We start from the raw sequence: 12,552 nt of genomic DNA on the forward strand, positions 1-12,552 counted from the left end.
CCCCATCCCAAGTGTCACTGTAGCCCCGCCCCCTCCCATTCATGCAATTACCCCCATCCCAAGTGTCACTGTAGCCCCGCCCCCTCCCATTCATGCAATTACCCCATCCCAAGTGTCACTGTAGCACCGCCCCCTCCCATTCATGCAATTACCCCATCCCAAGTCTCACTGTAGCACCACCCCCTCCCATTCATGCAATTACCCCATCCCAAGTCTCACTGTAGCCCCGCCCCCTCCCATTCATGCAATTACCCCATCCCAAGTCTCACTGTAGCACCACCCCCTCCCATTCATGCAATTACCCCATCCCAAGTCTCACTGTAGCCCCGCCCCCTCCCATTCATGCAATTACCCCATCCCAAGTCTCACTGTAGCACCACCCCCTCCCATTCATGCAATTACCCCATCCCAAGTCTCACTGTAGCCCCGCCCCCTCCCATTCATGCAATTACCCCATCCCAAGTCTCACTGTAGCACCACCCCCTCCCATTCATGCAATTACCCCATCCCAAGTGTCACTGTAGCACCACCCCCTCCCATTCTTGCATTTACCCCATCCCAAGTTCCCCCCTAGCACCGCCCCTTTCAGCTTTCATTGGAGGTTGTTGCTGACTGGCTGTTTCCTATTGGGCAGGAGTTTAAGCGGGAGCTGTATCAGCACCGCCTGGAGCTGGAGACCCTGGGGCACATGAATGGGGGCAAAGTGCCCAAGGACTCAGCGAGTGAATGCCCCGTGGGAGACCTGAGGGAGCGCTGGGACTCGCTGGAGGAGGAGGCTGTGAACCGCCAGGTGCCAATATTCCCAGTACTGAGTCCGAATGGGACTGGGGCAGCACTTTGTACCCCTGTGCCCTATACACACACATATATAGGGGCAACAGTGGGGCAGATTGGGTCAGACAGAATGTACATACGTTGGTATTTACACAAGTTCCTTCCTGCCCCCTCACAGCACCAGTTAGAAGACGCCTTACTGGGCCTTGGGCAGTTCCAGAACCAACTAGAGGAGCTTCTGAATTGGCTCTCACACACCACCGAGCAGCTGCAGGGGCCCCGGGCCCCGTGTATCGACCTACAGGCTTGTGAGATTGAGTTGGCCAAGCACAAGGTACGTGCACAGGGGGCATTTATAGACTCCAGCCGTATAATGCCCTCAGGCAGGGCAACAGGGAAGCACAATACATCTACATGGATCCCAACTAAGATATAATTACCCCTTATTGGGGGCAGAACAGCCCTATTGGGTTTATTTAATGGTTAAATGATTCCCTTTTCTCTGTAATAATAAAACAGTACCTGTACTTGATCCCAACTAAGATATAATTACCCCTTATTGGGGGCAGAACAGCCCTATTGGGTTTATTTAATGGTTAAATGATTCCCTTTTCTCTGTAATAATAAAACAGTACCTGTACTTGATCCCAACTAAGATATAATTACCCCTTATTGGGGGCAGAACAGCCCTATTGGGTTTATTTAATGGTTAAATGATTCCCTTTTCTCTGTAATAATAAAACAGTACCTGTACTTGATCCCAACTAAGATATAATTACCCCTTATTGGGGCAGAACAGCCCTATTAGGTTTATTTCATGGAGGCATCAGAGTTGCCCCCGGCCTATCATGCTCTGTGCTCCGCCCCTTTAGGTTCTGAGGAACGATGTCCTTTCCCACGCCCGCACCGTGGAGTCTGTGAATGAGGCCGGAAGTGGGATCCTGCTCTCCTCCACTGGAGATGGGGCTGAAACCCTGCAGGCAAGACTGAGGGAGCTGAACCAGCGCTGGGAGTTTGTACAAGGAAAAACGGAGAGGAGGCAACTGGAGCTGGAGAACGACCTGAGCAGGGTAGGCCCAAGGGACGGCTCTGTCTCTAATCTTGCCATTCTGCACACAATCCACTTGCCAACTTCTGTCTCTTCTGGCCAAACATGGCTAATCACCTGGTGTGTCTGTAGGTGCAGGATGTGACGCTGGAGATCACGGAGCTACTGCAGTGGTTGGAGCAAGTGGAAACCCACCTGTCTCTCTCCAGACCCATCTGGGGGCACCTGGACTCTGCAAGGGAGGCATTGGCAGAGCACCTGGTAAGGTCATGGAACATCTCTGGTTTGGGAACGTGTCTGGTTTGGGAATGTCTCTGGTTTGGGAACGTCTCTGGTTTGGGAACATCTCTGGTTTGGGAACGTCTCTGGTTTGGGAACGTCTCTGGTTTGGGAACGTCTCTGGTTTGGGAACGTCTCTGGTTTGGAAACGTCTCTGGTTTGGGAACGTCTCTGGTTTGGGAACGTCTCTGGTTTGGGAACATCTCTGGTTTGGGAACGTCTCTGGTTTGGGAACGTCTCTGGTTTGGAAACGTCTCTGGTTTGGAAACGTCTCTGGTTTGGGAACGTCTCTGGTTTGGGAACGTCTCTGGTTTGGGAACGTCTCTGGTTTGGAAACGTCTCTGGTTTGAGAACGTCTCTGGTTTGGGAACGTCTCTGGTTTGGGAACGTCTCTGGTTTGGGAACGTCTCTGGTTTGGGAACGTCTCTGGTGTGAGAATGTCTCTGGTTTGGAAACATCTCTGGTTTGAGAACATCTCTGGTTTGGGAACATCTCTGGTTTGAGAACATCTCTGGTTTGGGAACATCTCTGGTTTGGGAACGTCTCTGGTTTGGGAACATCTCTGGTTTGGGAACATCTCTGGTTTGGGAACATTTCTTGTTTGGGAACATCTCTGGTTTGGGAACATCTCTGGTTTGGGAACATCTCTGGTTTGGGAACATTTCTTGTTTGGGAACATCTCTGGTTTGGGAACATTTCTTGTTTGGAAATGTCTCTGGTTTGGAAATGTCTCTGGTTTGGGAACATTTCTTGTTTGGGAACATCTCTGGTTTGGGAACATTTCTGGTTTGGAAATGTCTCTGGTTTGGAAATGTCTCTGGTTTGGAAACATCTCTAGTTTGGGAACATCTCTGGTTTGGGAACATCTCTGGTTTGGGAATGTCTCTGGTTTGGAAACATCTCTAGTTTGGGAACATCTCTGGTTTGGGAACATCTCTGGTTTGGGAATGTCTCTGGTTTGGGAACATCTCTGGTTTTGGAACATCTCTGGTTTTGGAACATCTCAGTATTGGAGGGGGCATTACCAGGGAATCTGGCTGCTGGAAGGGGAGAGTTTGGGAATCTTCTTGCTGAGTTCCATTGATCCCCAAGAAGATTGGTTCTATGTAGGTCCCAGCCCATTATACAAATATTTGATATATGTACACTCTGCCCCCTTTGCCTTTACCAGGATCTGTGCAAAGACATGGAGTCCAAGCAGCCGACCTATAATAGTGTGAGGGACCGGCTCCAGCACCTACTGGCCTCCTGCACCCTGCCCCGGGGCTCTAGCGCTGAGCACCAGCTGCGGATACTGGAGCAGAAGTGGGAGAGTGCGCACTGCAGGGTGCAGGAAAGGAAGGTAAGTGCTTTCTGCCATTGATACAGCCACAAAAGCTTGCACTCAAATCTGCCTCATGAGGGGGCAAATTGGGCTCTTTACATAACTGGGGTTAGGATTGCAGCAGTTGTAGGTAATAAAAGCAGGAAGCAAGGGCAAGAGAAAATAGGGCAAAACGGACAAGATGGAGACAGTAGGGCAAAACGGACATGATGGAGACAATAGGGCAAAACGGACATGATGGAGACAAAAGGGCAAAACAGACATGATGGAGACAATAGGGCAAAACGGACATGATGGAGACAAAAGGGCAAAACGGACATGATGGAGACAATAGGGCAAAACGGACATGATGGAGACAAAAGGGCAAAACGGACAAGATGGAGACAGTAGGGCAAAACGGACAAGATGGAGACAGTAGGGCAAAACGGACAAGATGGAGATAGTAGGGCCTTAGGGCCAAACAATCAGATTAAACCGGTGGCCATAGGCGACGTCGGACCGAAGATCACATCAAGGAGACAATTTGGCCTCTGATCTGACAGAAAATCAAACCTGTCCAATCGAGATCTGGGTAATTTTAGGCCAGGGTTGGCCAGTTGGGGGTCTGAAGGATCCGAATGAACAGCTAATATCTGCCTGTGTATGGGCACCTTTAGAGGAAATGATAAATAGCTGAAGATGAGTTTCTATAAGAACATGGGGGTCGGGGGGCTCGGGTATCTCAGTGTGGGTATAAGTTGTACCAATCTGGGGGAATCAAATGAGTTTCTATAAGAACATGGGGGTTGGGGGGCTCGGGTATCTCAGTGTGGGTATAAGTTGTACCAATCTGGGGGAATCAAATGAGTTTCTATAAGAACATGGGGGTTGGGGGGCTCGGGTATCTCAGTGTGGGTATAAGTTGTACCAATCTGGGGGAATCAAATGAGTTTCTATAAGAACATGGGGGTCGGGGGGCTCGGGTATGTCAGTGTGGGTATAAGTTGTACCAATCTGGGGGAATCAAATGAGTTTCTATAACAACATGGGGGTCGGGGGGCTCGGGTATCTCAGTGTGGGTATAAGTTGTACCAATCTGGGGGAATCAAATGAGTTTCTATAAGAACATGGGGGTCGGGGGGCTCGGGTATCTCAGTGTGGGTATAAGTTGTACCAATCTGGGGGAATCAAATGAGTTTCTATAAGAACATGGGGGTTGGGGGGCTCGGGTATGTCAGTGTGGGTATAAGTTGTACCAATCTGGGGGAATCAAATGAGTTTCTATAAGAACATGGGGGTCAGGGGGTCGGGGGGCTCGGGTATGTCAGTGTGGGTATAAGTTGTACCAATCTGGGGGAATCAAATGAGTTTCTATAAGAACATGGGGGTCGGGGGGCTCGGGTATGTCAGTGTGGGTATAAGTTGTACCAATCTGGGGGAATCAAATGAGTTTCTATAAGAACATGGGGGTCGGGGGGCTCGGGTATGTCAGTGTGGGTATAAGTTGTACCAATCTGGGGGAATCAAATGAGTTTCTATAAGAACATGGGGGTCGGGGGGCTCGGGTATGTCAGTGTGGGTATAAATTGACCCAATCTGGGGGCTTTGCCACAGGAGCGGCTGTCGGACGGCCTGGCCATGATCACAGAGTTCTACAACACCATGCAGGAACTATCGGCGTGGCTTGCACAGGCGGAGTGTCGGGCCACCACGGCTCCACCCCCTAGTGTTGTCTTGGAAACAGTGACCAATCAAATTCAAGAGCACAAGGTGAGTGCAAGTTCAACCTGGCGCCTCCCAACCATTGTCTGGAACAGGAAGGGATCTCATTGGCTGTGGGATAAATGTGCCCTGAATACCTGTAGGCTTAGGAAGGGGCAGAGAGTGGGGCAGATGTATTACTGCTGGGGCTATGTTATGGGGCAGATATTGCTGCATGGGGGCTATGTTATGGGGCAGATATTGCTGCATGGGGGCTATGTTATGGGGCAGATATTGCTGCATGGGGGCTATGTTATGGGGCAGATATTGCTGCATGGGGGCTATGTTATGGGGCAGATATTGCTGCATGGGGGCTATGTTATGGGGCAGATATTGCTGAATGGGGGCTATGTTATGGGGCAGATATTGCTGCATGGGGGCTATGTTATGGGGCAGATATTGCTGCATGGGGGCTATGTTATGGGGCAGATATTGCTGAATGGGGGCTATGTTATGGGGCAGATATTGCTGCATGGGGGCTATGTTATGGGGCAGATATTGCTGCATGGGGGCTATGTTATGGGGCAGATATTGCTGCATGGGGGCTATGTTATGGGGCAGATATTGCTGCATGGGGGCTATGTTATGGGGCAGATATTGCTGCATGGGGGCAGCCCTAGCGCATTCTGAGAAACCCCAGGGGTTACAGACATCAATGTGATCCACTACTCATTAGCCTGTTCCCATACTCATCCCCAGTGGGGCCCTCCTTCCTCTCACAGGGCCTCCTGCAGGAGATCAAGCTGCAGGACGAGAAGCTCTCTGGCCTGGAGTTGGTCTGTTCCCGCCTGAAGGACGTGAGTCGGAAGCCAGAAGGAGACCTGACTCAGAGTTTGGTGCAGAGCACGCGGGAGCGGCTGGGGAAGGTGCAGGAGAGAGCAGGGGAGAGGGGCCGCAGCCTGGAGGAGGCCCGCAAACTGGCCAAGCAGGTAGCCACCAACACCTCAGGCTGGGCCTCCATGTACTTCTCATGTTCCAGCCATAGAAATGTCTCTACAGTTGGGATGGTCCAATAGTGACCCAGAGTACAGCTATTGGCCAATAGGATTACAGTCTGCCTGTGAGTCTGCTGGAGGCAGACATATCACCCATGCCTTGTATGTCTCTCTGTGTATGTCTCTCTGACTGTATATGTCTCTCTGTGTATGTCTCTATGACTGTGTATGTCTCTCTGTGTATGTCTCTATGACTGTGTGTGTCTCTCTGACTGTGTATGTCTCTCTGACTGTGTGTGTCTCTATGACTGTGTGTGTCTCTATGACTGTGTGTGTCTCTATGACTGTGTGTGTCTCTCTGACTGTGTATGTCTCTCTGTGTATGTCTCTCTGACTGTGTGTGTCTCTCTGACTGTGTGTGTCTCTCTGACTGTGTGTGTCTCTATGACTGTGTATGTCTTTCTGACTGTGTGTGTCTCTCTGACTGTGTATGTCTCTCTGACTGTGTGTGTCTCTCTGACTGTGTGTGTCTCTCTGACTGTGTGTGTCTCTATGACTGTGTATGTCTTTCTGACTGTGTGTGTCTCTCTGACTGTGTATGTCTCTCTGACTGTGTATGTCTCTCTGACTGTGTATGTCTCTCTGACTGTGTGTGTCTCTCTGACTGTGTGTGTCTCTCTGACTGTGTGTGTCTCTATGACTGTGTGTGTCTCTCTGACTGTGTGTGTCTCTCTGACTGTGTATGTCTCTCTGACTGTGTATGTCTCTCTGTGTATGTCTCTCTGACTGTATATGTCTCTCTGTGTATGTCTCTATGACTGTGTATGTCTCTCTGTGTATGTCTCTATGACTGTGTGTGTCTCTCTGACTGTGTATGTCTCTCTGACTGTGTGTGTCTCTATGACTGTGTGTGTCTCTATGACTGTGTGTGTCTCTATGACTGTGTGTGTCTCTCTGACTGTGTATGTCTCTCTGTGTATGTCTCTCTGACTGTGTGTGTCTCTCTGACTGTGTGTGTCTCTCTGACTGTGTGTGTCTCTATGACTGTGTATGTCTTTCTGACTGTGTGTGTCTCTCTGACTGTGTGTGTCTCTCTGACTGTGTGTGTCTCTATGACTGTGTGTGTCTCTCTGACTGTGTGTGTCTCTCTGACTGTGTATGTCTCTCTGACTGTGTGTGTCTCTCTGTGTATGTCTCTCTGACTGTGTGTGTCTCTGTGACTGTGTGTGTCTCTCTGACTGTGTATGTCTCTGTGACTGTGTGTGTCTCTCTGACTGTGTATGTCTCTCTGACTGTGTGTGTCTCTCTGACTGTGTGTGTCTCTATGACTGTGTATGTCTTTCTGACTGTGTGTGTCTCTCTGACTGTGTATGTCTCTCTGTGTATGTCTCTCTGACTGTGTATGTCTCTCTGTGTATGTCTCTCTGACTGTGTATGTCTCTGTGACTGTGTGTGTCTCTCTGACTGTGTATGTCTCTATGACTGTGTGTGTCTCTATGACTGTGTATGTCTCTCTGACTGTGTGTGTCTCTATGACTGTGTATGTCTTTCTGACTGTGTGTGTCTCTCTGACTGTGTATGTCTCTCTGTGTATGTCTCTCTGACTGTGTATGTCTCTCTGTGTATGTCTCTCTGACTGTGTATGTCTCTGTGACTGTGTGTGTCTCTCTGACTGTGTATGTCTCTGTGACTGTGTGTGTCTCTCTGACTGTGTATGTCTCTATGACTGTGTGTGTCTCTCTGACTGTGTATGTCTCTATGACTGTGTATGTCTTTCTGACTGTGTATGTCTCTCTGACTGTGTATGTCTCTTTGTGTATGTCTCTCTGACTGTGTATGTCTCTGTGACTGTGTGTGTCTCTCTGACTGTGTATGTCTCTGTGACTGTGTATGTCTCTGTGACTGTGTATGTCTCTGTGACTGTGTATGTCTCTGTGACTGTGTATGTCTCTCTGACTGTGTATGTCTTTCTGACTGTGTGTCTCTCTCTGACTGTGTGTGTCTCTCTGACTGTGTATGTCTTTCTGACTGTGTGTGTCTCTCTGACTGTGTGTGTCTCTCTGACTGTGTATGTCTATATGACTGTGTATGTATCTATGACTGTGTATGTCTCTATGACTGTGTGTGTCTCTCTGACTGTGTGTGTCTCTCTGACTGTGTATGTCTCTATGACTGTGTGTGTCTCTCTGACTGTGTGTGTCTCTATGACTGTGTGTGTCTCTCTGACTGTGTGTGTCTCTCTGACTGTGTATGTCTCTATGACTGTGTGTGTCTCTCTGACTGTGTATGTCTTTCTGACTGTGTGTGTCTCTCTGACTGTGTGTGTCTCTCTGACTGTGTATGTCTATATGACTGTGTATGTATCTATGACTGTGTATGTCTCTATGACTGTGTGTGTCTCTCTGACTGTGTGTGTCTCTCTGACTGTGTATGTCTCTATGACTGTGTGTGTCTCTCTGACTGTGTATGTCTTTCTGACTGTGTGTGTCTCTCTGACTGTGTGTGTCTCTCTGACTGTGTATGTCTCTATGACTGTGTGTGTCTCTCTGACTGTGTGTGTCTCTGTGACTGTGTATGTATCTATGACTGTGTATGTCTCTATGACTGTGTGTGTCTCTCTGACTGTGTGTGTCTCTCTGACTGTGTATGTCTCTATGACTGTGTGTGTCTCTCTGACTGTGTGTGTCTCTCTGACTGTGTATGTCTCTATGACTGTGTGTGTCTCTCTGACTGTGTATGTCTATATGACTGTGTATGTATCTATGACTGTGTATGTCTCTATGACTGTGTGTGTCTCTCTGACTGTGTGTGTCTCTCTGACTGTGTATGTCTCTCTGACTGTGTATGTCTCTCTGTGTATGTCTATATGACTGTGTATGTCTCTATGACTGTGTATGTCTCTATGACTGTGTATGTCTCTATGACTGTGTGTGTCTCTCTGACTGTGTGTGTCTCTCTGACTGTGTGTGTCTCTCTGACTGTGTATGTCTCTCTGACTGTGTATGTCTCTCTGTGTATGTCTATATGACTGTGTATGTCTCTATGACTGTGTATGTCTATATGACTGTGTGTGTCTCTCTGACTGTGTATGTCTATATGACTGTGTATGTCTCTATGACTGTGTGTGTCTCTATGACTGTGTATGTCTCTCTGTGTATGTCTATATGACTGTGTATGTCTCTCTGACTGTGTATGTCTCTCTGTGTATGTCTATATGACTGTGTATGTCTCTATGACTGTGTGTGTCTCTATGACTGTGTATGTCTATATGACTGTGTATGTCTCTCTGACTATGTATGTCTATATGACTGTGTATGTCTCTCTGACTATGTATGTCTATATGACTGTGTATGTCTCTATGACTGTGTATGTCTATATGACTGTGTGTGTCTCTCTGACTGTGTGTGTCTCTATGACTGTGTGTGTCTCTATGACTGTGTATGTCTCTCTGACTGTGTGTGTCTCTATGACTGTGTGTGTCTCTATGACTGTGTATGTCTATATGACTGTGTGTGTCTCTCTGACTGTGTGTGTCTCTCTGACTGTGTGTGTCTCTATGACTGTGTGTGTCTCTATGACTGTGTATGTCTCTCTGACTGTGTGTGTCTCTATGACTGTGTGTGTCTCTATGACTGTGTATGTCTATATGACTGTGTGTGTCTCTCTGACTGTGTATGTCTATATGACTGTGTGTGTCTCTATGACTGTGTATGTCTATATGACTGTGTATGTCTCTCTGACTGTGTATGTCTCTATGACTGTGTGTGTATCTATGACAGTTTATGTCTCTCTGACTGTGTATGTCTCTCTGACTGTGTATGTCTCTATGACTGTGTATGTCTCTCTGACTGTGTATGTCTCTCTGACTGTGTATGTCTCTATGACTGTGTATGTCTATCTGACTGTGTATGTATCTATGACTGTGTATGTCTATATGACTGTGTATGTCTCTCTGACTGTGTATGTCTATCTGACTGTGTATGTATCTATGACTGTGTATGTCTCTGTGACTGTGTATGTCTCTGTGACTGTGTATGTCTCTGTGACTGTGTATGTCTCTGTGACTGTGTATGTCTCTGTGACTGTGTATGTCTCTGTGACTGTGTATGTCTCTGTGACTGTGTATGTCTCTGTGACTGTGTATGTCTCTGTGACTGTGTATGTCTCTGTGACTGTGTATGTCTCTATGACTGTGTATGTCTCTATGACGTAGTGTCTTGCCACTCACAGAGACCTCCATCCAAACAGTAGAGCTCTAATGGAGGCCCAGACAATGGGAGGATTTACTTGTAGCCATTCTGTGTGTCTGTAGGCGGCAATGGGTGGCATCTGTGCCCCTTTACCCACCTCTACCAACGTCTCTCCCTGCAGTTTAGTGAGTCTGCCCATATGCTGTTGGAGTGGATGCAAGAAGTGGATCAGAGTCTGGACTCATCCCCAATAGACACAACTATGAGCCAGGAGGACATCAAGCAGCAGCTTCTTCTCCACAAGGTAAGAGCCTGGCGTCTGTCAGCTCTTGTGCAAAGAGGGAGACAGTGGGGTTGGAAAGAAAATGGTGGACTGGACGCTTCCCATGGACTGTATTTCTTACCCATGACCTATGGTTCATTCAGGAGTTCCAGAAGGTCCTGAGGTCCAAGCGCCCTGTGTATGAGGCCACGTTGCGAAGTGGCCGGGCGCTGAGGGAGAAGGGCCGTCTGCCGGAGGATGGACAGATGCTGGACGAAGTTCTAGGGCAGTTGAGGGAGCGTTGGGAGCACATCTGTACCAGATCCACAGAGAGGTACCCCAAGGGGCAGAATGGATCTAGTACTCTAACAGGCTTGTGTTACTGTACTAACTGCCCCGGTATGTTCCCTCAGGCAGCACAAGCTGGAGGAGTCCCTGCTCTTCTCAGGCAAGTTCATAGATGCCCTTCAGGCCCTGATGGACTGGCTGTACCGGGCTGAGCCCCAACTCTCTGAGGAGATGCCAGTGGGTGGAGACAGGGACATTGTCAACGATCTGTTGGACAAGCACAAGGTGAGCCCCCTGTCTGGCACTGCCCCAAAGTGAGTGACCGAGGTAGTTTATCAACTCTGGGCAAATGTACTAACCCATGGCAACCAATCAGATTGTTTCATTCATTGTTCCTCCTGCAGCTGGCTGGGAAAAGCCTATCACTGATTGGTTTCTATGGGTTACTGACTGTGGGCTAAACTGCCCAGTGTTGATAAATGAGCCCCATTGTGCCTAAATATGGCAAATATGGACTCACCTCACTACCCCAGAGTATGCACTCACTCCGCCTCTAGGGCCCCTCACCCAGAGATCCCTGTTAGCTAAATATTCCTAGACCTGTTTCCCTACTCTTCTAACCTTTATCAGGGAGGAGGGGCTCGACATCACTGGATATTGCCATTTGGGAGCCAAATAGACTGGTAACTCCATGGCCGTCGCCATATTGTCTTCCCCCACCAGGTGTTCCAGAAGGAGCTCGGGAAGAGAGCGAGTTGCATGAAGACCCTCAAGCATTCTGTGCGAGATCTGAGCCGGGGGGGCATCAGCACGGATTCCCATTGGTTACAGAGGCAGATGGAGGAGCTGGGCCACCGATGGGACCTGGTGTGCCAACTGTCAGTCAGCAAGCAAGCTCGGCTGGAGGCGGCCCTACGGCAGGTATGGGGGCCCCGTGTCTGGGTGCATTATGGGGCCTGAATCCCAGCTGCAGACTATATCGCTTCCTATATTGCCATGCAGTTCCCTAGCACCCATAAGTATGAACCCAAGTTAGAGATGAACCCGACTTAGAGATGAACCCGACTTAGAGATGAACCCGAGTTAGAGATGAACCCGAGTTAGAGATGAACCCGAGTTAGAGATGAACCCGAGTTAGAGATGAACCCCAGTTAGAGATGAACCCGAGTTAGAGATGAACCCGACTTAGATATGAATCCGAGTTAGAGATGAACCCGAGTTAGAGATGAACCGCAGTTAGAGATGAACCCGAGTTAGAGATGAACCCGACTTAGATATGAACCCGAGTTAGAGATGAACCCGAGTTAGAGATGAACCCGACTTAGATATGAATCCGAGTTAGAGATGAACCCGAGTTAGAGATGAACCCCAGTTAGAGATGAACCCGAGTTAGAGATGAACCCGACTTAGATATGAACCCGAGTTAGAGATGAACCCGAGTTAGAGATGAACCGCAGTTAGATATGAACCCGACTTAGAGATGAACCCGAGTTAGAGATGAACCCGAGTTAGAGATGAACCCGACTTAGATATGAAGCCGACTTAGAGATGAACCCGAGTTAGATATGAACCCGAGTTAGAGATGAACCGCAGTTAGATATGAACCCGACTTAGAGATGAACCCGAGTTAGAGATGAACCCGACTTAGATATGAAGCCGACTTAGAGATGAACCCGAGTTAGAGATGAACCGCAGTTAGATATGAACCCGAC

General features: G+C 48.6%; 1 protein-coding gene across 1 annotated transcript in view; it reads left to right on the forward strand.

Annotated features, from left to right (window-relative positions):
- LOC100495047 (microtubule-actin cross-linking factor 1) overlaps positions 1–12,552 on the forward strand; it is a 41,632-nt gene that overhangs the window by 10,672 nt on the left and 18,408 nt on the right. Inside the window, exons 15-25 of the mRNA XM_031904618.1 lie at positions 635–790; positions 953–1,108; positions 1,647–1,844; positions 1,955–2,083; positions 3,273–3,443; positions 5,019–5,174; positions 5,888–6,094; positions 10,472–10,594; positions 10,717–10,886; positions 10,966–11,125; positions 11,564–11,761. Of these exons, the coding sequence (XP_031760478.1) occupies positions 635–790; positions 953–1,108; positions 1,647–1,844; positions 1,955–2,083; positions 3,273–3,443; positions 5,019–5,174; positions 5,888–6,094; positions 10,472–10,594; positions 10,717–10,886; positions 10,966–11,125; positions 11,564–11,761 (1,824 nt within the window). The remainder of the gene's footprint in view (positions 1–634; positions 791–952; positions 1,109–1,646; positions 1,845–1,954; positions 2,084–3,272; positions 3,444–5,018; positions 5,175–5,887; positions 6,095–10,471; positions 10,595–10,716; positions 10,887–10,965; positions 11,126–11,563; positions 11,762–12,552) is intronic.

The sequence above is a fragment of the Xenopus tropicalis genome, chromosome 6 (genome assembly GCF_000004195.4).
Source record: "Xenopus tropicalis strain Nigerian chromosome 6, UCB_Xtro_10.0, whole genome shotgun sequence".
In the NCBI taxonomy this organism is placed as follows: domain Eukaryota; kingdom Metazoa; phylum Chordata; class Amphibia; order Anura; family Pipidae; genus Xenopus; species Xenopus tropicalis.